We start from the raw sequence: 24,768 nt of genomic DNA, 5'->3' as shown, positions 1-24,768 counted from the left end.
ACAGTGAATGTTTCACTACTTTCTTGGTTTTCCTTCTAACTTTCTTCCTTATTGGAAAAGAGTGCAAGAAGGAGCCATATAAGGGTTTATTTATGCAATAAAGTAATGAAAGGGAGAAGAGTATTGGCAAATCTTGACTACCGGAGTCCCAATGAAATATATGCTCAAACACGAAAGTAGGAATTCTATAAGAACTGGTATTGGTGGTGGGCTGAGGAAAAGTCCAAATGAAATGCCATTATATAAAACAAGAATCAGGGCAAACAAACAAACAAAAAGATGTAAAATCTGTTGACATCCATAAGCAACAATTAGAAGGCATCACTGTCAGATAGAGGAAGGAATCTCAAGGATAAATGGCTATATGAAGTACAGCTAAAGATCGTTTTAACTTATTAAAACAGATAAAATATAAAGGAATCTACTTTTCAATCTTGGTAAAATAATTTCAGTAAGATTCCTCTCTTTCTTGAAATAATTTTCCCAACCTATTTAAAAGTTCTGGTACCTTTTGGATGTGTCTCTTAAAAGTAAGTAATAGTGTAAAATTAGACCTACTTATACTACTTATACTATTGCCAGCTGCTAGTATTTCCTGAGATAAGTTGTGATTTTCTGGTTGTTGCTGTTTCTCTATCACTTGATACATATATACAAGCACAAAAGACAATTATCATATTTCACTTTCAGTTCTACTTGGGAAGCCAAGTCCTTAACACCTATAAAATGTTCCCATTCCTAAAAACAGCACGAACTTCTCTTCCTTGTCATTTCACCATTTTTAGATATTTCATAATTTGGACATCAAATTTGAGAATATATTTATTATTTTGGTGTCTTCTTTCATTTTCTATCTTTTGCTTATGTGAGTTATTTAAATGTCTGGCCCGTCCAAATGATTTAATTTCTTATTTTATTGAACATTTCCTGTTAATGTCCTTTCCAAATATGCCTGGCACACATTAAGCTTTGACTTTGTATGCTGGAGTAATATCAAAGTTTTGGACTGTGTCATCTCCAAAAGGACATACAAGTTGTTGACCTTACCATTTGATGGAAGGCAATGTTCTGATTTTCTTAATTTCCTTGAAAATGTGCCATGGAAGCCTACCACTACTGCCTTCAACTATAGTATTTCATAATATTTAACAAAAGTGAGAATTTTGGTAAATTTTAAAGATGTTCAAGGGCACGTCCATTCAGAGTGAATTAGAATAATATTTATTATATCATAGTCCCTTCTGGTTTACACCAAAACAAGAGATCTTGGCGGACAGAGGCAGTTCTTTTCACCTTGGTACGCAAATCCTGATATGTGACAGGCATTCAATAACAATTTAATAAACTGAATATAATGGTTGAAAAGATTATTTGCAGTCAGTTTACCTTAATTTAACTTCATATATTCTTGAAATCCTTGAAGTTCTTGGAATCCAAAAACAAAGTTTTCTATTCCTAAAAATGGATAGAGTGATGGGGGTGCAAACTGTTGAAATCTTTACTTAATGCATACTAAACTGATCCTCTGTAAAAAAAAAAAAAAAAAAAAAGAAATTATCAACTCCCAACTTGACTCTCACTGGGATTAAACATGACAATAGGTCTGCTCTGATTTCATCATCATTTAAAAAAAAATCATCTATTATTTTTCACTTTATGTTTCTGTGTGGGAGCAAACTGTTGAAATCCTTACTTAATGTATACTAAGCTGATCTTCTGTATATTAAGATAAACGAAAATGAATCGTGATGTGAATGGAAGGGGAGAGGGAGTGGGAAAGGGGAGGGTTGTGGGTGGGAGGGACGGTATGGGGGGGAAGCCATTGTAATCCATAAGTCGTACTTTGGAAATTTATATTCATTAAATAAAAGTTTAAAAAAAATGGATAGAGTGAAATATACTAATTTGTTTCTGGTCTATTATTTCACTTTTCCAAAGTAAAATTATGACATCAAACATTAGGATGTGGATGGGAAGCATGACAAGGATAAGTGCATTGCTTTTGTGTGTGTGTGATTTTGGAGTGCTTTTGTCTGTGTGGTACATGATGTAATGCAGCTTCCTAGGAACTCTAAAAATAAAAATTACGTTTTTTCCAGATATACTCCAAGAACAGATGTGCTTAATGTGGAGTTTTCAGTCACTGGTAAGGAAAGAAAAATGATTGATTGAAAAAAGGTAGTTACCCAAAGTAGGTAATTATTTGAATGAGGACAAAAACCTACTTGAGAGTTATGTGTAATTTACAAATTGTATGCATGACTATAATAGAAAGTCATTTGTTTCTCCTTTATCCGTTCTTCCCCTCCAGGCTAGTCTGTTCTTGCCACTAGTCTTAATAAATGATAAAGGCAGAATCTCTAATGAATTGGAGACGCCTTATGTAATAATACTTCATAATGAGCTGTAAAGAGACCCAAACACATTTACCTTTTGAGCTAAAATCCATTTAACCACAAATTTTTGCCATTCCTTTGCTACTCTGGAAATAATATACAAAATTATCTCCTTATGCAATTCCCACTGTGTTCACCAAATTCAACTTGTTTTGCAGCAAGACACTCCATCTTTAAAAAAAAAAATTCTATTTTAGGTTAGGCATGAGCATTCTTTGGAGTGAAGTTGCTCAGGACTTGCCACAGTCCTTGAGATTTCTTTGCTAGCACTGCCAAATATATCACTGGAGATGGCTAGAGCAGAGATTTTGTATTCATGTGAGAGAGAATTTAGATGTGATGCAGAGTAGTAGTGTGAGAGGTTTTAGGATTTTAGGGCTTACAGAAGGAGAGGAAAGGCTGGCGCCACGGCTCACTAGGCTAATCGTCCGCCTGCGGCGCCAGCACACCCGGTTCTAGTCCCGGTCGGGGCGCCGGATTCTGTCCCGGTTGCCCCTCTTCCAGGCCAGCTCTCTGCTGTGGCCCGGGAGTGCAGTGGAGGGTGGCCAAGTGCTTGGGCCCTGCACCCGCATGGGAGACCAGAAGCACCTGGCTCCTGTCTTCGGATCAGCTGCAGCGGCCATTGGGGAGTGAACCAACGATAAAGGAAGACCTTTCTCTCTCTCTCTCTCACTGTCCACTCTGCCTGTCAAAAAAAAAAAAAAAAAAAAAAAAAAAAAAAAAAAGGAGAGGAAGTAGCTAGTTAAAGAAGACTTTATGGGGCCAGCGCTGTGGCAAAGTGGCACAGCCTGCACCTGCAGCACCTGCATCCCATGTGGGTGCTGGTTCATGTCCTGGCTGCTCCACTTCCGATCCAGCTCTCGCTATGGCCTGGGAAAGCAGTAGAAGATGGCACAAGTCCTTGGGACCCTCCTGGCTCCTGGCTTCCAATCAGCACAGCTCCAGACATTGTGGCCAACTGGGGAGTGAACCAGTGGATGGAAGACCTCTCTCTGCCTCTGCCTCTCTGTAACTCGGCCTTTCAAATAAATAAATAAATAAATCTTTTTAAAAAAGGAAAGAAAAAAAATAGGGGTCAGCGCTGTGGCACAGCGGGTCAACACTGTGGCCGGCATCCCACATGGCACCAGCATCCCACATCGGGTTAACACCGCGCCGGCATCCCACATGGGCACCGGTTGGAGACCCAGCTGCTCAACTTCAGATCCAGCTCTCTGTTACGGCCTGGGAAAGCAGCAGAGGATGGCCCAAGTTGTTGGGCCCCTGCACCCACGTGGGAGACCTGGAAGAAGCTCCTGGCTCCTGGTTTCGGATTGGCACAGCTCTGGCCATTGCGGCCAACTGGGAAATGTACCATCAGATGGAAGACCTCTCTCTCCCTCTCTCTCTCTCTCCCTCTCCTCTCTCTGTGTAATTCTGACTTTAAAATAAATAAATTAATCTTTAAAAATAAATTAATTAAAAATTATCTTTTAAAATATATGATTGCCTTTGACACTTTTTAACTAATGAGAAGTTCTTGTCTTTAATATGAACATTAAATGTTAGTGATTAACTTAAAGATATTCAACCTTTCATATAAGTCTTTCACTTGGGTAGACATATCTAGACAGCCAGCACACATCTATTCATTCACCAAATTTTAAACTGGAGAATAACATTTCCTGTACTTTTATCCAGAATTGCTCTTTATGTCTGCAAGGAAGGGTATGAATGGAAAACTCCTTCATAGGACAATGGCCCCCATACAGGAATGCCCTGCCACGTAGAAGACAGTCTCAAGGAGAAAATCAAAGTGGCTATCAAAAAGACACTTCTCCCTTCAAGGCTCAGAAAACTCACATCCCTTGAAATACAGGCAGATATATGAAAGGAGTCATCATTACATGGCCCATTTGGAATTTTTTGTCACTGCACTGAGTACTCGGATCCTATAGTTTTGGTATTCTGGATAATCCTTCATCCATAAAGATAATAAAAATGAAATTGTATAGAATAGCTTTAGCTATAAATGGGAGTAAAATGCACAACAACTTTAACACCGTGGGAGAGAAAGTTAGCTAGAGGTCATTCCTTGAACACTTTTTACCTTAGTTTTACTATAAGGATGTACAAATAGGATCCAATAACAAAAGTTATATATTTTGAACAGTGAATATTCCAAGAAAAGTCAAATAATGGTAGATCTAGTAGACACTATATCTTTCTGAATAGTTACTGAGTGATTGAGATTGAACTCATTTACATATAATTTATCATACTAATGTGATCTTAGTTATAATTGCATCACACTTGTCAAATCTGACTTTCCTTTTAAAAACAGCATATGTCACTTTAAGGGCAACATAATCTTAAATGAATACTAGTTTTTTAAGTCAATAAGTTTCTAAAAACACAAATTTTATTTAGATAAAATAATGATATTGATGTCTTAAACGGGGGAATCTTCAAAAACTTTATAAAAAACATGTATCATGAAAAATTATGTATTACTTTCAACATTCTATTGCCCCAAAGGAAGTTTATATTTTAATACTATTTTTCAACAACTTTCTGAGGTACCTTCATGTTAGATAAGTAGAAATTTTGTTGAAAAATAATAATGTCCACTCCTTTGGGGTCTAAAGTACAGAAGATGAGATTCTAAACTACAGTCTGGCAAATCAGATTCTATAAAAAAAGAAATGTATTTTATAATGATCCTCTTTACAGAGATTGTTTATACATTTTTTAAAACTCATAATAGAAGAAATGATAATACAAAAATATGTAAAGTGTACCAAGAGGAGGAATAATTCATGGATTTATTTTTTCAATAGTTCTATCTTTTAAAGTAATTAAAAATAAGCAGAGAAAAAATTAACCCAAATGTCTTCTTCTACCCATAATTCTTAGACTTAGGTAGGAAACATTTAGTCTACATGCTTTACTTTTTTAATATGTGGAAGTTTGTTATGTTTAGGAGCTGAAAGAAGTAATAATCTGCAAGAAAGACACAGTGCTATGTGTTGGCAAACATTATATTAATTAACTCTCATCAGACTAAGGCAGATTGGGTTCATAATGTCATGTTACAGATGAGGCAGTGAAAGTTCAGAAAAGTTAGCTGACTTTTTTTTGACAGGTAGAGTTTTAGACAGTGACAGACACAGAAAGAAAGGTCTTCCTTCCATTGGTTACCCCCCAAATGGCCACCACAGCTGGCGCTGCGCCAATCCGAAGCCAGGAGCCAGGTGCTTCCTCCTGGTCTCCCATGCGGGTGCAGGACCCAAGCACTTGGGCCATCCTACACAGCACTCCCAGGCTGCAGTGGAGAGCTGGACTGGAAGAGGAGCAACCCGGTGCCCATATGGGAAGCTGGTGCCAAGGCAGAGGATTAACCGAGTGTGCCACAGCTTTAGCCTCAAGGTCTATATTTTTTTAAAAAGATAATTGTCTTTTAAAAGCATTTGGGAAAAAAAAAAAGGTCCTCAATGGTGTGTGTGTGTGTGTGTGTGTATACTGAATGGGGACAGCACTATCATTCCCCGGATACAGTTGAGCATGGTAAAAATACAAAGATTCTCATCAACTTTCTGTCTCTATGACAAAGCTCTGGTTGGTGTTATGGAACTTGTACAGCCCATGGGAGTAATTCTCTCAGCATAGTGTTTATTAGTGTTTATTAACTTCTTATATTTTATTTCACAATCTTTATTACCTGGTAGCTGTCTGTGGGCAGTTGAGTTTTTTCTGGCCCCTAACCTTTGACAGTGGATGAGAAAGATGAGATTTTTCCAGATTAGTGAATACACACAAAAAAAATGAATAAAGAAAACAGAGCTACTATTATGTTAGCATATGTGGCCTAGCAAAATAATAGCTACACAATATGGGTGGTACTAGCAAGCTGTATGAATAAATACTTATCAGGAGACAGAAACCTCGGAGATCCTTCAATATAGCATGTTACTTTTTGTTACTCTTCAATAAATAATAATTTATGAAAATCTGTGACAAATCTGTCAATGTCTAGAGGACACAGATTTTCAGACACTGACACTTGACATCTAAGTTTTTGAAAAAGACAAAAGGTTACAAACTGTGTTGTGAAGAAGTCTGGGGAAAATATATAGTCAGTTTAGTTGATATGCTGAGTGGAATGATAAACCAGTCTCACGTTTTACCATTATTTTGGTACCCTATTGGATAACACTTCTTTTGTTTTAATTCTGGAATAAGTGTAGGCATGAAATCTACTCCTTTAAATGGCTCCACTTGGCATTAGTAAAGCAATTTTCCCTAATAAAAGACATAACAGATTCAGAATCAGCTCAGGTTTGAGAGTTAGAAGAGCAGCATAGATCAAACAAGAACATTACCAGCAAAAAGTAAAATCAGGGGATTTAATACACCTGGCCTGGCACAACTGATGTGAACAGTTTCTCATTTCTTTATTGAGTTATTCTTGTGCTGCAAATTGACATATTAATACTTGTGAACATTTGGGTTCTATGTATTTATCTTTGGAAAATCTATTGGGTTTTTGAAGTTAAAAAGATTCCCAATTCTCTTGCAGAAAAGTAAGTGTGGAGTAGCGGAAGGTCAAACCTTGTCTGTCTCTCACTGTGTTAGCTACAGCAAATTATTTAGTCTCTGTGAACTTTATTTTTTTATAGTATAATAAGCCCTCTTTCATTTATAGGACTAAATAAAATAATACACGCAGGCAATGTCGATAAGAAGAGACATTCAGGAGCTAATTTTGCATAGGTTAGATTATGATCTGAAACCCCTCTTTAAACTTCTAAAATTTGTAAAAATGGGTAATTATGATAAATTTCTCAAATTATAATGATAAAACAAAAGGTTCCATTGTCAAATAAGTTTATGAAATTCTATATGCCATATCTCTTTTCCCTTGGTAAGTAAAAATTCATTTTAACATAATTCAGTTTATTGAGAAGTCTGAAATTTAACAAATAGTTTAGCTTTGTGCAATCAAGAATCTTTTAAATTTATTTGATTTTGGGAATGTCTCTTCCCAGAAGATATATTAGCATCCTAAGAACTTTCTTGTATTGAACTTAAAGAAATGGCAAGTTTGTAACTGTGAAAATGCCAGAACAGAAATGAATCTTCAATATTAAAATAAATTGAGTTATTTGTGGTGTTATCTGGGTACCAAAATTAAGACTAAATAGCATTAAGATAAGTCAGAATAAATGCAAAATACAAGGAAGGTAAAAGAGCACTTACTGGGGCCAATACTTGCTTCTGCTATAATTATTTTTGGTTGATAGTATTTGTTGTTGTTTGTTTTTTAAAGATTTTTATCTATTTATCTGAAAGTCAAAGTTACAGAGAGGGAGAGACAGAGAGAAAGAGAAATCCTCCATCTGCTGGTTCACTCTGCAGATGGCCGAAACGGCCAGTGATGGGCCAGGCCAAAGCTAGGAGCCAGGAGTTTCATCCTGGTCTCTCACATGGTTGAAGGGTTCCAAACACTTGGCTAGTCTCCCACTGCTTTTTTTCTAGGCCATTAGCAGGGAGCTGGATTGGAAGTGGGGTAGCTGGGACTCGAACTGCTGCGCATAATGGATGCAGGTGTCACAGGCGGTTGCTTTATCCACTATGACACAACATGGGCCCGGTTGATAGGTTTTAAGGACTAAGACTGCCTTTGGAATTAAGGATATTTGAGATATTGTTGATATTCCAGGTACAGTTGTTTAATTGTACTGACTGAGGGAGACACAGTATATCAGAGTAGTTCTAAGATTCCAGGTATACCTTTGCAAAGCCAAGAATAATTTCAATAGAACATTTAGAGAAACATGGCAAGGCTGTTGTAAAATTGACAATATTTACATTAATATATTTTAGGAAGAATACCACCTCTGTTTTTCTTTTAATTCATAAATAGTGCTGAAGTCTTCCTGACACTTTGTAGAATTTATTTATTTACTTGTTTCCACTTGTAAGTTAACAATTTCCCTTAGCTTCCTATTGCTCTCTATGGATGTCATGTGTAGTTATATGCAGTGGAAAAGAGATTGCAGGGCTCAAGGATTGGGTTTCAAAATTACTTCAAAAGCCTAAGAAGCATAAAGCATGGAAGCTGTTACTTGTGTTTTATTTCATAAGTGTCCATTTAATGTTTTTTTAAACAGCAAAATGGTTTATTTTAAAGCATTCCTTTTAGTTAATAGAGTAACTTAGCACTATTATTATTTGTAATTCATCAGTGTTCTTGCTACATTTGCTCTCAGATTTCTGTTTCCATACTTGTATGAAAAAGAACATTCCATAGTTATTGCAGTTAAATATAGCCAAGTCTCAGAACAGTTTTCTAAAGTTGAATAATGATAGGCGTTTAAATCATCTGGTATTTACTGTCCAAATGTGGCCTTTTCAGCTATCACAGCACTTGCAATGTGTACTATTTTTCAGGTAAATTTTTTTTGCTCATCCTATTGAATCTTGTTAACATTTATACTAAAGGACAAACAATTCACCTATCCTGATAAAATATATTGTAGCTTCCTGAGTCCTTTGCATTTAGAATAAATGCTAATTTGTTTTGATATCCATTACCACTTTCAAATTGCATTATGCAATATAATGCAAATGTAAGTTCTTAATTAGCAAGATCTGTTTTGTTCAAATGTACAACAGTATAGGGATTTTTCAACATACTGCAGCTGTTACCTATGAAGGAAACACATTTCACCTTACTAAGAGAAGCTGTACGGGTACATATGTTGTTAGGGACGGAGTCTTTAGTGTTTCCTTAAGCAATGCTATTTCATAATGGATTTCACATTGAATACAGAAAATTTTACCATTGCTACCCACTCAATTTCTGCCTCTAGGTTGTTTTTAAAGGAGAAGAACATGATATTTTTCAAGGGAATGAGAAGTGTGGTTGGAAGAAGAGATCTTCATAAAAGATGGAATATTTACCAAGGTCATAAAGAAATATGCATAACTATTTAAATATTCACTTAAATATTACATGTGTATCTCCGTATACATGCTGTAGCCAGGAAATATTTGCATGAATATAACCTGAAGGCAGCCTCACAAAATGACAAAAATGAAGTATGTAAATATATATGTACATGAATAGATACTACAGACAGTATAGAAGATAGGACATTATTCGTAAATAATATAATAAATCTTTTGCCCATAGGATTTTTTGCCTAGATTTGGGGCCTTTAAACATCAACCAATTATGGTAAATGTTTAACAGTGGGAGTTCAGGCTTACAGCCAAATTCTGGCTTGAAAGCTATTGCTAGATTTAGTTTAGAGAGTTTTTCAGCTTTAAGCAAAAGCATTTCTGGATACTGGTTTCACCCTATTGTGCCTAGAACGCTTGGCATTTGAACAAGTGAACTGGTCATAACATGAGTCCTAAAGGAATGGACCAGGCAGTGTTAGCTGAAATGTGACAAAGAATGGACTCTAGAAATCCTAGGAGTACACTTCCCACGTATAACTTAGCCCTATATAGTTAAATCCAGTGAATTACCACAGACACAAACTAAAGATAGCTGTTTTCTTAGCTGAGCATCTACAAAAAGAGCAAGACTGGGGAGCAGGGAGCCAAAGATCGTTTCAGTGTTTCCTTGTTTAGGAAAGGCAGGCATTTGAAATACATATATGACACCTTAACTCCCACAATCCCCTCCCCCAGATTCATTTGTTTTCTTAGCAAGTTTACTAACTGTATTACCAATCTGCAGGAAACCGGTTTGAACATTAGCCCTTCCTCGGGACAGTCTTACCCTGAGGTAGAAAGTACTAACAAACGGGTCAAGAAGAGGCCTAGATGACCCACCAGAGGGATTTGCAGCCTCCAGATCTTTGAGATTCGGCTGCTAAAGCCTCTTTCGTATAGACAATGAGGGACTGCTGAAGTGACTTTTCTTAGTCCATTTCCTCTCCTCCCTTCTACGCTTCCCTGAGTTGTCCAGTAGCTCCCTTCCCTCTTAACAGTCCCCCCACAGGGCCCCAAAGCTTCAAACCTTTTCTACCCCCCTCATCCCTAATGTCTCCCACCCAGCACACCACTCCCAACCAAAGTCCTCTCCCGGTCACCACCAAAGCCCGGAGAAGTGGAGTGCACACAATGCCTCCGTTATAGGGCTTGAGCTGGAAACTGGGCATGCTCAGTAGCCACAGCAGTCTTTTTTTTTTTTCTTTTGGTTGCAAGTGCAGCATCGCTCATCCCACACCTCTCTTTCCACTACCCTATCTCTTGTCCCCACCCCCAGCTCCTTAATCATTTAGCTTAACCCTTTTTGTACCCAAGGTCCCAGGAATTTCGAGGTGACCAGAAATAATGCTTTTCCTAAGCTCGCTGATTAGCTTCACTTTGGGTAAAGCCTCACACTTTTGCCTTAAAGCCCCTGGACCCTTATGCACAGGCAGGTAGGGGGAGTGCGAATACTACTGGATGCCTGGAAATTGGTCCCAAGAAGGCTCCATCCAGGATCGCCCGCTACCAAGAAGTATCCCCGGAGCACTCCGTTCTGCGGGGTGACAATTAGCCAAAGGTACCGCGATACACAACCCAAGTGCGATTGTTCCATTTGAATGTCATTGTTGTTGACTCACCCCTCTCCATGCTGGAATTATACAATTCCGCGTAGACTCGACGACCCTATCTCTCTCTCTCGGGCCCCTACCCCCAGGCTCTCAATGTTTCTTTGGCTTTTCCTGGGTTCTCCGTTGCTTTCTCAAAGGAACGCCGTGTGTGTGTGTGTGTGTGTGTGTGTGTGTGTGTGTGTGTGTTCCTTCCTTCTCAGGGGACTAGGGGGAAAGAAAGGACTCGAGTGTGCATGTATGTGGTGGGGGAATGGAGGCTAGCGCGCTCGCATTTGGAAACTGTGTGAGGAAAGGGGTCGCTCTTCCCTAGGGAGTGTTTTAGGCAAAAAGAGGGGGCGGATGCCAGGAGGAAAGCGCTCTCTCTGTCTTGCTCCTTGTGTGGGTTGAAGGGGAATCAAGTGGGGGTGTCTGGATGGGGGGTAGGGGGCTCTGGATTGTGCGGGGGTCGAAGTGGTTGGGTGTCGGGAGGGAGGGCTGCTTGTGCCGGGGGGCGGGGGCGGGGGCGGGGATTCGGCGCGTGTATGTAAAGGTGCAGCCCGTGTGCGAGGGGCTGGGTGCGCGCGCGGTGTCTGGCCGGGTACGCGCGCGCGCCGCTGCCCGCTCGCTGGCTCGCCTGCCGGGGCTGCTCGGTGGGTTTGACCGGGTAGCAGGCACAGGCAGAGCTGGATTTCGGATCACGTAGAGACCATCGCGGAAACTGCAACGCGGGTCCCGGGGCGGCGGTCGCAGCCCAAGACGCGAGGCTTTAGAGGTGGGTGAATTTCCAGCGGGGTCTAAGCGAGCTGCACAGGCAGAAGCGCAGCTTGTTCCCGGCTCCACTCGACAACGATGTGCGCGCGTGTATGTGTCTGTTCGCGCGAGCGCGCGCGCCGCGGGGGGCAGGTAGCTTATTATTTTTAGTTTGGGTTGTGTCGGTTTGGGGTCGGCTGAGTGGCCGAAGTGGCCATGGTGACTAGCCATGACACACTCACGCCTCCCACTTGCTGGCCCACGGCGGCGCGATCGCATGCTCTGAAGACTCAGAGAATCCGGGTGTCCTTAACATCGTTGCTCCCCCGGGCAGCGGGCCGGCGGAGAAAGTGTCGTGGTCTCGGGCTGTTGGCGCTGTCGGGGCCGCTGCACTGGGCTGGGTTTTGTTTTCTGTGCCCACTCGCGGGCACCGTGCACGGACCTGGATCTGGGGCTTCAGGCGGCGGGGCCCCCGGGCTGGTCAGAGATTGCTGGCATCCGGCAAGCCGGGGAATACGAAAGGAGGAGCCGGTGGGTAACTTAAAAGCCCTGCAGAGCCAGGCGGGCGCAGCCAGAGCGACTTTCCGAGGTGCCTAAATGTTGAGCTGATTTCTGGCTTGTTGTGAAGAGGATTATGTTCCCAGGCCATGAGAAGGGGGCGAGCAAAGGGGAGTCTGGGCCGCCACTCGCTGCCGCGCAGCCACGGGGTCATTCCGCCTGTGCTAAACCGGTCCTTGACGCCCCAGTGCCATCTCCCTCGGGGCCTGAGGTGGCCATCTCTTCCTCCTCACCCGCCGTACTCCCGGGTCTAGAGAGGCTGACGGCAACTCCGGCTGCTACCCCGTGTGGGACAGGAGCTCGCCGAGGAATGTGTGCGCAGCAGGGCTGAAGGCCCCCGCGACATCCTGTGTGGCACCCCGCCTCCATCACCCGGCACCCGAGGCTGCTGCTCGGATCTGGGACCTAGGAGGGGGCTGCGTGGCGGCTCCAGGCACCGGGATGCGGCAAAACATTGCGGTACGCGCTCGCGCCAACATCCCCTCCAGCCGCGTCGCCACCACCGGCCCGAGGTAGCGCACAGGGGGCGGCGGCGGTCGGGTTCCTCCGCGGAACCCCCAACCCTTCCCCACCGTCTCTCTCTCTCTCTCTCTCTCTCTCTCTCACACACACACACACACACACACACACTCCTTCAGCTCTGAGCGTGCGAGCCGAGGTTTCCCGGGTCGGCTCTAGAGGAGCCAACTCTGCCTCCCCACCCTCGTCAATCGCCTGCCCCGCAGGCCCTCTCCCTTGGCAGGGGCGCGGAGCTCCAGGCGCGGCACGCTGGTGGATGCCAGATCGGTGGTAGGGCTAGGTTTGTGCAGTCTTGGCAGACTGTGGGAGCAAAGCATCTGAGGGAAATGGAGAGAAAAGGAAGACCGACTGCTCTCAGCAGCCTGAGAGGTGGCTTTTGGTACCCAACAAGTACTTTGAGCGGTTTTTTTTTCTTTTCCTTTTTTGTCTTTCCTAATTTTAAATGTGCATGTGTTAGTGGTACCACGTGAATGTGCAGTTCCTTTGGCTTACATTCAGTGATCCCTTTCACTTTGGAACTCCCTTCTCTGAGGTTTTCTCCCATTCTCCACTTCTGCATGCTCTCTTGCCCTTTCAGTAGCTCACGCCCTCTCCTTCTTGAAGCTGCTTTTCCTCTCCCTTGCCTTCTCCAGCCGCTCCTGGCTTTCTCCGTTTCACAGAGCTGCCTCTGGGAACTTCCTAGCACGTCCTTGTGCCTTTCACCCTCTTGCTACTTAAAGTAGAAATAGGAGGAGGAGGGCAGCTTCTGATGTATTTTCCGAGCTGTTGATGCACCTGGTTCTTGTTTTTGTACTGAATCCGCATAATTCAGATTTTTAAAATTGTTGTTGCTGCTTTTTGTTTGGGGTTTTAGTTTAGTTGCCTTTTGGTTTCTTTATTATTGGGTGTGTGTGGGGGGGTGGTTAGTAAAACGAAATGACTCAAATGAACCAAAATAGCTGTTCAAAACCACATCTTTAACAAAGAAAAAAAAAGATTAACTGAAATTTTATTTTACAATTAAAGTTGATTTGGGTGATGTCATACTTAAGAATTATGACTTCTTTTTGCAATGCCAATCATGCTGTCACGGTGAATAGGGGGAATGCATGTCTATATGGCAGCCAAATAGCATCTCAGCACTGCAGGCTGTATTATGAACCACACTACTTAAAATGCAAATCTTCCTGGGTCGTGGCTAATGGATTGTCTACCTTGAGACCTGTTGGGTTTTATCACTAGCTGATTCCTCGTGGGCAAAATAAACAAAGGAGTTTCTATGTGACACTTCTTTCTTTGCATTCTACCCTCATTGTGTGTTCCTCAGTATTTTATTTATTTAATTAAAATTTTGTGGTAACCATATTGAAATTGCAGCCAGCTTCTCATTCATAATGGAAAAGACTCACATGGATAAAACTGCATCAATAAGATGCACACTGTTTGTTTTTCTTTTCATCTTCTCCATGAAGCAGAAACTCTGTGTGTGTGTGTATATGTGTGTCTGTGTGTATGCAGGATTTAAGGAGTGTGTATGCCGTATTTGAGTAGTTGGCCACAACAGTGGGTTGGTTTCCTAAGCATTGAACTACCAAGAAGTGATTCTTTGTTTACAGCAGAAACATGAAGTGACAATGGGGGGGGGGGACAGGGGGCACTGATGATTTTAGGACAAAAATGTGCTATACTAATATATCTGGTTCTGCAGATAAAGCTACTTCAAATTGTAGTGTGTGGTCTCCTCTTCCTCAGTAGTGGCAGTCTGTGGTCAAAGTGAAGGAGATAAACATTTGAGCCCAGCATCAACTGGACCTAGATTCAAAATGGCAAATACAGCAGTGGGAGAGGACCAGGTTCTGGGGGTGGAAAGGCTGCCTGTAGATCAGCTAGGTAAGCAGGTTCCTCTCCTGCCTTCAGGAACCCAAAGACAAAAGGCTCTTTTTCCTACCATTTGGGAGATAACTGACTGGAAACTAAATAGCATTTATTTTATCTGAAAATAAAACATGCACATTCTCTTCTCCATTGTTTTTCTAAAACCCAAAAAGGTTGTCTGTGCTTTGAAGGCAACAGTGTTCAAGATATAACTGATCCATTTACCTATGGGTTGAAGTTAAGGCAAATCTCTTCCAAGGGCGCCTTCCACCCATGTGTTTTAACTATCCCTTCTATAGCAATTCAGTTCTCTCATTGCCACCCTCTGTTGAAAGCTGAGCTCTAATGTCTTCTCTACTAGGCCTGTTTATCTGGTTGAAACCTTGAGAATAGATATCCACCAATTGAAATGCATTTGTGGTGAACACTTGAGGATCTGGGGACGGTTACTTGAGTTGAAAAAAGAAAATGCTTGTGTTCAAGAGCAGAGTTGGTTGGTCCGTGTAGAAAAATATCGTCAGATTGTTAAGGTTTAAGGTTATTAATAATCTCTTTTCCTAGTGTTTATTGTATGTACTGCACATGTAAATTTTTTGTTAACTATATGTGTGGAAATAAAATGTATCTCATTTTTGATGGTTTTTCTTGCTTGACTGAGTGTGATCATTTGGAGTTTTGGATGCCTTAAAAATGCAATGCTAGGAATTACAGTCATGTGTTCACTATGGTATGATTTAAACAGGAATAATTTTTCAAGTAATGACCATTGAAAAAATGTTTTCTTTTTATTTTTTAGATTAATTCTCTTTATTCAGAAGCATAAAGTTGTTTGCTGAGTGCAAGAAGATGTTTCTTTGGCTCTTTCTGATTTTGTCAGCCCTGATTTCTTCGACAAATGCAGATTCTGACATATCAGTGGAAATTTGCAATGTGTGTTCCTGCGTTTCAGTTGAGAATGTGCTCTATGTCAACTGTGAGAAGGTTTCAGTCTACAGACCAAACCAGCTGAAACCACCTTGGTCTAATTTTTACCACCTCAATTTTCAAAACAATTTTTTAAATATCCTCTACCCAAATACATTCTTGAATTTTTCACATGCAGTATCCCTGCATCTGGGAAATAATAAACTGCAGAACATTGAGGGAGGAGCCTTTCTTGGGCTCAGTGCATTAAAGCAGTTGCACTTGAACAACAATGAATTAAAGATTCTCCGAGCTGACACTTTCCTTGGCATAGAGAACTTGGAGTATCTCCAGGCTGACTACAATTTAATCAAGTATATTGAACGAGGAGCCTTCAATAAGCTCCACAAACTGAAGGTTCTCATTATTAATGACAATCTGATTTCATTCCTTCCCGATAATATTTTTCGATTTGCATCTTTGACCCATCTTGACATACGAGGGAACAGAATCCAGAAGCTCCCCTATATCGGAGTTCTGGAACACATTGGCCGTGTTGTTGAATTGCAACTGGAAGATAACCCTTGGAACTGTAGCTGTGATTTGTTGCCTTTAAAAGCTTGGCTGGAGAATATGCCATATAACATTTACATAGGGGAAGCAATCTGTGAAACTCCCAGTGACTTATATGGAAGGCTTTTAAAAGAAACCAACAAACAAGAATTATGTCCCATGGGCACAGGCAGTGATTTTGATGTCCGCATCCTGCCTCCATCTCAGCTGGAAAATGGCTACACCACTCCCAATGGTCACACTACTCAAACATCCTTACATAGATTAGTGACCAAACCACCGAAAACAACGAACCCTTCCAAGATCTCTGGAATTGTGGCAGGCAAATCCCTGTCCAACCGCAATCTCAGTCAGATTGTGTCTTATCAAACAAGGGTGCCTCCTCTTACACCTTGCCCAGCACCTTGCTCTTGCAAAACACACCCTTCAGATTTGGGACTGAGTGTGAACTGTCAAGAGAAAAATATACAGTCCATGTCTGAACTGACACCAAAACCTTTAAATGCCAAGAAGTTGCACGTCAATGGCAATGGCATCAAAGATGTGGATGTTTCCGATTTCACCGAGTTTGAAGGGCTGGATTTGCTCCATTTAGGCAGCAATCAGATTACAGTGATCAAGGGGGATGTATTCCACAATCTTACTAATTTACGCAGGCTGTACCTCAATGGCAATCAGATAGAAAGACTCTATCCTGAAATATTTTCAGGTCTTCATAACCTGCAGTATCTGTATTTGGAATACAATTTGATCAAGGAAATTTTAGCAGGCACCTTTGACTCCATGCCGAATTTACAGTTACTGTACTTGAACAATAATCTCTTAAAGAGCTTGCCTGTTTACATTTTTTCTGGAGCACCCCTTGCCAGACTAAATCTGAGGAACAACAAATTCATGTACTTACCTGTCAGTGGGGTCCTTGATCAACTGCAGTCTCTCACACAGATCGATTTGGAGGGCAACCCGTGGGACTGCACTTGTGACTTGGTGGCATTAAAGCTGTGGCTGGAGAAGCTGAATGAAGGGATTGTTGTGAAAGAACTGAAATGCGAGACACCTGTTCAGTTTGCCAACATTGAACTGAAGTCCCTCAAAAATGAAATCTTATGTCCCAAACTTTTAAACAAGCCATCCGCACCATTCACGAGCCCTGCACCTGCCATTACCTTCACAACCCCATTGGGTCCCATTCGAAGTCCTCCTGGTGGTCCAGTGCCTCTGTCTATTTTGATCTTAAGTATCTTAGTGGTCCTCATTTTAACTGTATTTGTTGCTTTTTGCCTTCTCGTTTTTGTGCTTCGACGCAACAAGAAACCCACCGTGAAGCATGAAGGCTTGGGGAATCCTGAGTGTGGCTCTGTGCAGCTGCAGCTAAGGAAGCATGACCACAAAATCAATAAAAAAGACGGACTGAGCACAGAAGCTTTCATTCCACAAACCATAGAACAGATGAGCAAGAGCCACACCTGTGGCTTGAAAGAGTCGGAAACCGGGTTCATGTTTTCAGATCCACCAGGACAGAAAGTCATTATGAGAAATGTTGCCGACAAGGAGAAAGATTTATTACACGTGGATAGCAGGAAGAGACTGAGCACAATTGATGAGCTGGATGAGTTGTTTCCTAGTAGGGATTCTAATGTGTTTATTCAGAATTTTCTGGAAAGCAAAAAGGAGTACAATAGCATAGGTGTCAGTGGCTTTGAGATCCGCTATCCTGAAAAACAACAAGACAAAAAATCCAAGAAGTCACTGATAGGTGGCAACCACAGTAAAATTGTTGTGGAGCAAAGGAAGAGTGAGTATTTTGAACTGAAGGCAAAACTTCAGAGTTCCCCCGACTACCTACAGGTCCTTGAAGAGCAAACAGCTTTGAACAAGATATAGGTCATGCAATCTTACTTCATGCAGAGGACATTTATTTAATGATGAAAGTGCCTTTTGTTGACTTCTAACTTCCAAATACCATATTATCAATAGGCATAGAGGCAAGTGTTTCCAAGGGTGTCTCATTAACTGTAGATGCAGAGATGTGTCGAATAGAAAAGAATTTCCTTAATAGATTTTACTACATAAAACCTATACTGTGGAGTCCTGTGGGGATACTGCAAACTCTATTGCCAAAGGGATGCTTTATACACATAATACACTGAATTTAACCTCAAGAGGCAAGTCTGTTTTGTACCCCAAAGCAAAACCTTCGTCTCTTTGTGCTTAGTAAAGCAAACTCAAGAAAACTGGTACCAGTGTTTGTACCTCAACTGGGTCCTTCATCTTGCACGTAGATTAAGTTGGTGGAACTGGAATAATCCTTTTGATTTGTGGCATTGTAACAACTCTGTGTAAAGATAATCTGAAAAGTAAAAAAAAAAAAAAAAGCATGCAAAGAGAGAACATTCGATAGTATTTATAAATCGGTAACCTTTATGACCTGCATCTTGAAACCGCTGGATTTATAATGTTCAATTGTGCAAATACTTGTTTAAAATATACCATGCATTACATAACTATAAAATAAATTTCAACACTTTAAGCATTACCTGTCTATACATAAAAACCTAAAAGAAAACAATCAACGTGAGTTACGTAGCATTTGTGGTGATCTAAAGATACGTGATATTTATCAGAATTAAACATGGCTCAAATTAACACTAGAGTTTGTTCTCAGTTATGTGAAATACCCACAATCCTTAAAGGTTGTCCAAAATTAGCAAAGTGCTTACCGTGTGAGCGCACCCAAAGCTATTTTTGTAACATAATTCATATTTATGAAGTACTTTGTATACTAAATAGGAAAATATGTACTCCTTAATATGTATTTAATATGCCTGACTTGTTTTCCTGATCACAGTGAATTTATCAGTAAGTATAAATTTAGACAGAAAAATATACTAAAAGAAACAGAAACTGATGTGTACAGAAATATTCTGGACTTTGTGATCAGGTGTAATTTAAAAACAGAAAAAATACATAAAAACAACTAGTTCTGTGCTATTCTTGTGAATTTAGCATATTATCTTCAGATTTGTTACCAATTGTGCATTTTAAAATAGGTTACTTAGTTTTATAGTATTGTGTCTGGGGCAGTTGTTATTTGCCATCAGTTGTCTTGCTTTTCAGGATTCTATGAGCTTAATTCAAATAGTTTTCACTACAAGTATTTAAAAAAATAATGAGTATATAATAGTATCTTGTATGCATCAGTATCCTGTTCTTTCATCATTCTGACTACTATCAGATAATCTAGTAGAACCGTAAACATCATGGTAATCTTGGCTATCAAAGCCACACTGTAAAATGCTTGCATTGGTCTCAGATGAGTCCACAGTCTGCAATTACAAATGATATGCCCCCGTGTTTGTGTGTGTTGTTAAGTTCTAAGTTAAAATCGGTCAAAGGAATGAATTCTTTGATAATGTGTGAAATCTGATGACTTTTAGGAGAACCTGACTGGCAAAGTGATATCCAGAAACACATTGCCTTCTATCATAAATTATTGTACTAATTAGTAAGATAACCAAGAAGGTAAACATAGACATTCTTCATGATTTTCAAGTGACAGATATTTTGGTGCAGCTTATAAAATGTTATTGTGGTAAAAGTTATAATAGCAGCCCCTTTATTAAGCACTAATTTCAGGGCTTTAGGTGTTGGTTCCAAGTTAAAAACAATTGGCATTCTCAGAGGGGTGTGTGTGTGTGTGTGTGTATGTTTGGGTATATATTCATACATATAGATAATTTGGAGATTTTTTAATAGTAAAATATGTCTCCATATGTATGTGCTGGTGCTCTTAAAACCTTAATGTGTAATTTTAATTTTCATGACAATGTCTGTGAAAACTTTATAAAAACGTAAACAATCCAAACAAATAATTGCTTTCTGATCTTGAAAGAGAAGACAAGATGTGTGCTCAATAGCTTGTTTTCATCTACAATTTCATAAGGACTTACTTTCAGTGTGCCATTACCATGCATGCATGCATTCATGGATTAAAGGGCTCCTAATGCATACTGACAGGATAAAGAAGCAAAGGCTTCAAAGAAAGTGTTTTAGTTTATCCTGTCAATAAAGTATGGATTGAGGAATCTTAAATAGACACTTATGGGAGGAACCAGAAAGCTCCATCCATGATCTAGGGATGATAGGTCATTGGAATGATGCCTTTTATTCAGTGCGGTGATGCTTTGAAGATATTTCAAAGTTTCTGCAGAATTGTCAATGGAAAGAGTACCTGCTGCTGTCTCAAAGCTTGCTGTAGTATATCGACTATCTCATACTCATTTGATGAAAGGTATAAAAGTTTAACTTTTTTAAAAAAATAATTTAAGTCTCTGTGGTTATTTGGAGATTCTAATTGTAAAGGAAAGTAACAAATCCTTGATTAAGGCTGATGTATTTTCCTTAACTGAAGTCATTGTGCCTACATTATACACTGTATACTATGTTGCACCTGTGTCTCATTAGTTCTACTTGTACATTTTATAATGCAGTTAGGTATAAGTTCTGAGTTGAATACAACAGTGGTTAAAATACTGTATCTACATTTTGTTGGTTTCAACTATAATTTTGATGTTAACTTAACCCCTTTAGGTTTGGTATGTAGGTCGGTATTGTATTTTTAGTAGAAGTTTAATGCAAATCTTGAAAATCCAAGAAGTTTTCATTTCTACGTTGGTCTCAGATATCACAGACTTCTTGGTATTACAATCATGTATACAAACTGCTTTAGAATGATTACTGAGAAAGTTAGATCTTATGAAATCAGTGAAGGGGTTGAGATAATATATTGTGTCCATGTAATATAAATCAAGTTTTAAATTATTTTTTTATGAAATCAATAAAGATGATTCAATTCTTTAAAAGTAAATCTTTGCGTAATTTTATGAGAAAGCAGCTATTAAAATACAGTGATTGAGTCTATCAGGTAATTTATATTCTATATTTAGTTTTCCATTCTAAATAATATACTGAATAAATATATTAACTAGAAAAAATTTAAGACCATCTTTTCTTTGTTGCTTTTTTAAAGCATTTAATGTTTTTAAGCCATAATGATGCATAAATTGTACAGGGCATGGCCTCATGACTAACATCAATCAACAGGTATTTCCCAAATAACAGAACACACCTAGAAATGTGTGGTGATAATGTTGATTTCTATCTTTTGCATGACTTGTACATTGACATTGTATGAAATGAGCACAGTGAGTTATTTTTTGTTGTTATCATTGTCACATCCAAAGATGGGGAGAAAATATATTAAGAATGTATTTATAATCACTATTTTGAAATAAAGTAAACACATTGTATTGTTTTTAACCTGATTTGATTATGATTATTTTAGGTTAGTTTATAAGACAAAAATCAAGTAATGCTATAAAAGTATTGTAAATCAGAGAAAGGAATTGTTCTAATGAATTTTGTTTGCTTTTAATAACATTCAAGGTATTAGAGAAAACTTATTAAATGCCATTTTTATGAAAGTACTAATAAAATTGTTTGCTACAATGGTATTTCTGAAGCCACAGTTTGTTAAACATTTCTCTTTCCATTATTTTCAGAAGAAATAATAACTGAAGTGATTATTTCACCAAACATGAGGGTAGGATATATAGCTTTATAAAACTGTGTGAATCGAAACTGATTGTTAAGTCTCTGTTAAAAGATTTTCTTTTTTTCTCTTTTTCTTTTCAAAACATCTTTGCAATCTGTGTTCCTTCCCACTGGCAGCTCATTTGGAGAAGAGTCAGATGGTACCAAGTCAACATGCTTTGATTTTTGCTCATTCTTATTAATCAGTTGGAATTTGATACAACTTCAGATAAGCAAATATAGTATTCAATTTTAACTCTCTATTCAAGTACTTTTAGAAAAACTTTAAGGCTTCTATATTCCATGGCCAGCTTAACTGTTTGCAGGTTAGTTACCCATTTATGAAGCAAATTATGGTTTTTCTTCTGTTCTTTTAAAGGTGACTGAAATTATCACTCCATTACTTGAGGCAGTTATCCATGGTTGAAGAAAATGCATTAATTGCATTGTGTTTCATTTGAGTGCAGAGAAAAATATAAACAGGCTACATTACACAAAAAAGTGGGTTAAAAGCACTTTGCTTAGGGGAAGGGAAGTATAGATAGAAACAGATAGAGTATAACTTATGATTATTATGGCCTTACATTTATACATATCTATGCTGATTGTGTGAACAGTGTACACAGGTACTTTTGAACTGAATGTTTTATGCTATGTATGATAGGAAATTCATCATACATGCATTATTTTTGTGTGTGAGTACAGAGCACACGGCTTCAGGTCTCTGTCTTTTCTGTTATATACACAAGTGGAACCAAATCAGGTCTGGCATTGTTTCCAGTCCTCATTCATTTAGTCATTACGGTCAGATGGGCTGAACTAAAGGATCCTGTTTGTGGCATCATTTACCATGAATAACTGCTGATATATACAAAGTTCACCTGATAGCTATTAACCTTCAATTTTAGGTCTGATGAGGAACTGTTATTTTTTAAATTAAAAGCAAATCAAATGAATTTGAATAACTTCCCTTAATCTAATTTTGAATTTCATTTTACTTTCATTTCATTTTAGTTTGCACTAGTTAAGATTAAATTTTAGAAGGGGGAATCAAGGAAGGGCAACTATATTGTCTGTCTGATATGAAATAGTATGACTTTTATCTTTAATAATTGTTTTTAAATTGCTTTCTACCATATCTGCAAAGGGAAAATAAAGTGGAATTCTGAGATACATAAAGATGTTTGGCTAAATAATTGCTACTGAGAATAAAATGATCCAAACTTCCTATTGAATCATAATTACCAGATCCACTGAGTGTAGAACTTAAAACAGGAGATAATTATTAGAACTTCTACTTTAGTTTGTTTTTACAGACATTGCCTAAATACAAACAGAAATTCTAGTGATTCCAATAATATATCAAATGAGAAGCTTCTTGTTTAAAAATGCTTATGAGTGAGGACTTTAGAGAGACAAGGTGCATATGCAATGAATAACATAACACCACTTTTAAATTAGCTATAGAAAGGAAACAATCTTAAAGTTTTTGAATACTAGCAGACTTTTCTTAGTTGGTACCTCATACCTTCTAGGTCATGTGAGATGCTGCTGGCTAAGAGCGTAAGGAAGCCGTGTTGTGCAGTAGATATTGCCCATGGAGGCATTTGAAAATCACTGTAAACTCTATTTTCCATACTAAGAATTGCAATGTATATTTCCATCACTGTTCCATGTAACTGAACCATTGTGGTAAAGTTTTGGAGTTGGTATGCAGTGACTTTAAAAGGCTGTTTTCATGAATAAAACTCTTTTCTTATAGGTCATATTTGTAGCTGTTCAATGTGCTTATTAGTGTGAAATTAGTTGAACTCAAAAAAAAGAAAGGCAAATAACCGAGTTTTTAGTTATATTAGTTTAAGTGGAGAGGTTGGGTCTACCTGCCTAACTACTTACCTACTTACTTACCTACACACACACACACACTCACACACACAGTAATACATGCAAATAGTGAATTGTGCACAACTGTAATTATCTGCTCTGTTTAAGTAAATAAACTGCTTCTGCCTTGACTACCTAGATTTTTCAAATCAAAGTAGATTCTGAGGCCCAAATGCAAGTTGTTATACTTTATGCTTACACTTTACATTGAAACCTGACCATGATGTAATATACGGTAGAAATTAGGCCCAGTTTATCTCTCAGGACTACCTTGGGTTTCATAATGACTGCTGTTTTGAGATTTGATCACATTTTCCTTATATGTTAACCTCATCATCTTCATTCTCTATCTATAAGCTTGTTAAATAATATGATGCTGTGTGCTATTCCTAGGTAGTCAGTTATGGTGAAAATCAATGTTGCTAGTACTACCTTTCACAGATATTTTCAGATAGCCATGTATAGGTATCTATGTCCACAATAAGGAACCTCAGAGACAAGAAAATTATTGGAACATGGATTTTTTTTTAAAAAAGATAAATTGGTGGAAAGTTATGACTAAAATATCTATATATAAGACCAGACAGGATAACAACAAGATGTTTAGTTTGCAGATAGGAATCCACTGAATTCTTGACAAAAATATTGGTAAAATATATAAAATCTTAAACTTCTTTCTGCTTATTTTCTACCTGTATTTTATTCTTTTAAATAGATATGAAATCCAGGCTATGTCAACCCAACATTAGTAATTCATAGCTTTACCAAACTCACTCAATTAAAATATCTAGTTGTCTTTCAGTCCTCAGTGAATTTCCTAATGGAGTAATATCATGATTTGACTGATTGTCATGGCCTCCTGATACAGCATTAGCTGTTAGAAATAATAAGTAATATTTGTGTTCAATGGGAATAGGAGGTGAGAAATGCAGATCACACATAAAGCATTTAAATAGGGAGAAACAGAAATCAGTACAAACATTTGAGTTCAAACCTTGTGATATAAAACTGCTAGGCTTTCTGGTTTGTTTTCGAAAACTATTTGGATAAATATTATCAAGTGCCTATTTCAGAAGGCATTTCCTGTAGGAACCCGCAGGAAACTGTGTATCTGCCATGTATCCCCTGGCTCCATAGCAGGATGTGTCATATTTGCCAAGTCC

At 38.9% G+C, this 24,768-nt stretch overlaps 1 protein-coding gene and 1 long non-coding RNA gene across 2 annotated transcripts in view; one reads left to right on the top strand and one right to left on the bottom strand.

The window, feature by feature from the left end:
• Positions 1-11,428, bottom strand: part of LOC138847601 (uncharacterized) — a 56,878-nt gene extending 45,450 nt beyond the window's left edge. The window contains exon 1 of the long non-coding RNA XR_011385480.1: positions 11,003-11,428. This is a non-coding gene — a long non-coding RNA (uncharacterized lncRNA). The remainder of the gene's footprint in view (positions 1-11,002) is intronic.
• Positions 11,429-11,539: 111 nt separating this feature from the next.
• Positions 11,540-21,642, top strand: SLITRK4 (SLIT and NTRK like family member 4). Its single transcript, XM_008273445.4, has 2 exons — positions 11,540-11,744; positions 15,450-21,642. The coding sequence occupies exon 2, from the start codon at positions 15,500-15,502 to the stop codon at positions 18,011-18,013; it is 2,514 nt and encodes an 837-aa protein (XP_008271667.1). The 5' UTR covers positions 11,540-11,744; positions 15,450-15,499; the 3' UTR covers positions 18,014-21,642.
• The last annotated feature ends 3,126 nt before the right edge of the window (positions 21,643-24,768 follow it).

This window comes from Oryctolagus cuniculus, chromosome X (genome assembly GCF_964237555.1).
Source record: "Oryctolagus cuniculus chromosome X, mOryCun1.1, whole genome shotgun sequence".
NCBI classification, from domain to species: domain Eukaryota; kingdom Metazoa; phylum Chordata; class Mammalia; order Lagomorpha; family Leporidae; genus Oryctolagus; species Oryctolagus cuniculus.
Note: the sequence above shows the minus strand (reverse complement) of the source record. Positions and strands in the feature narration are given on the sequence as shown.

What these genes read in the sequence shown, in the direction of transcription:
- SLITRK4 (XM_008273445.4), top strand. Translation starts at nt 15,500, where the DNA reads ATGTTTCTTTGGCTCTTTCTGATTTTGTCAGCCCTGATTTCTTCGACA.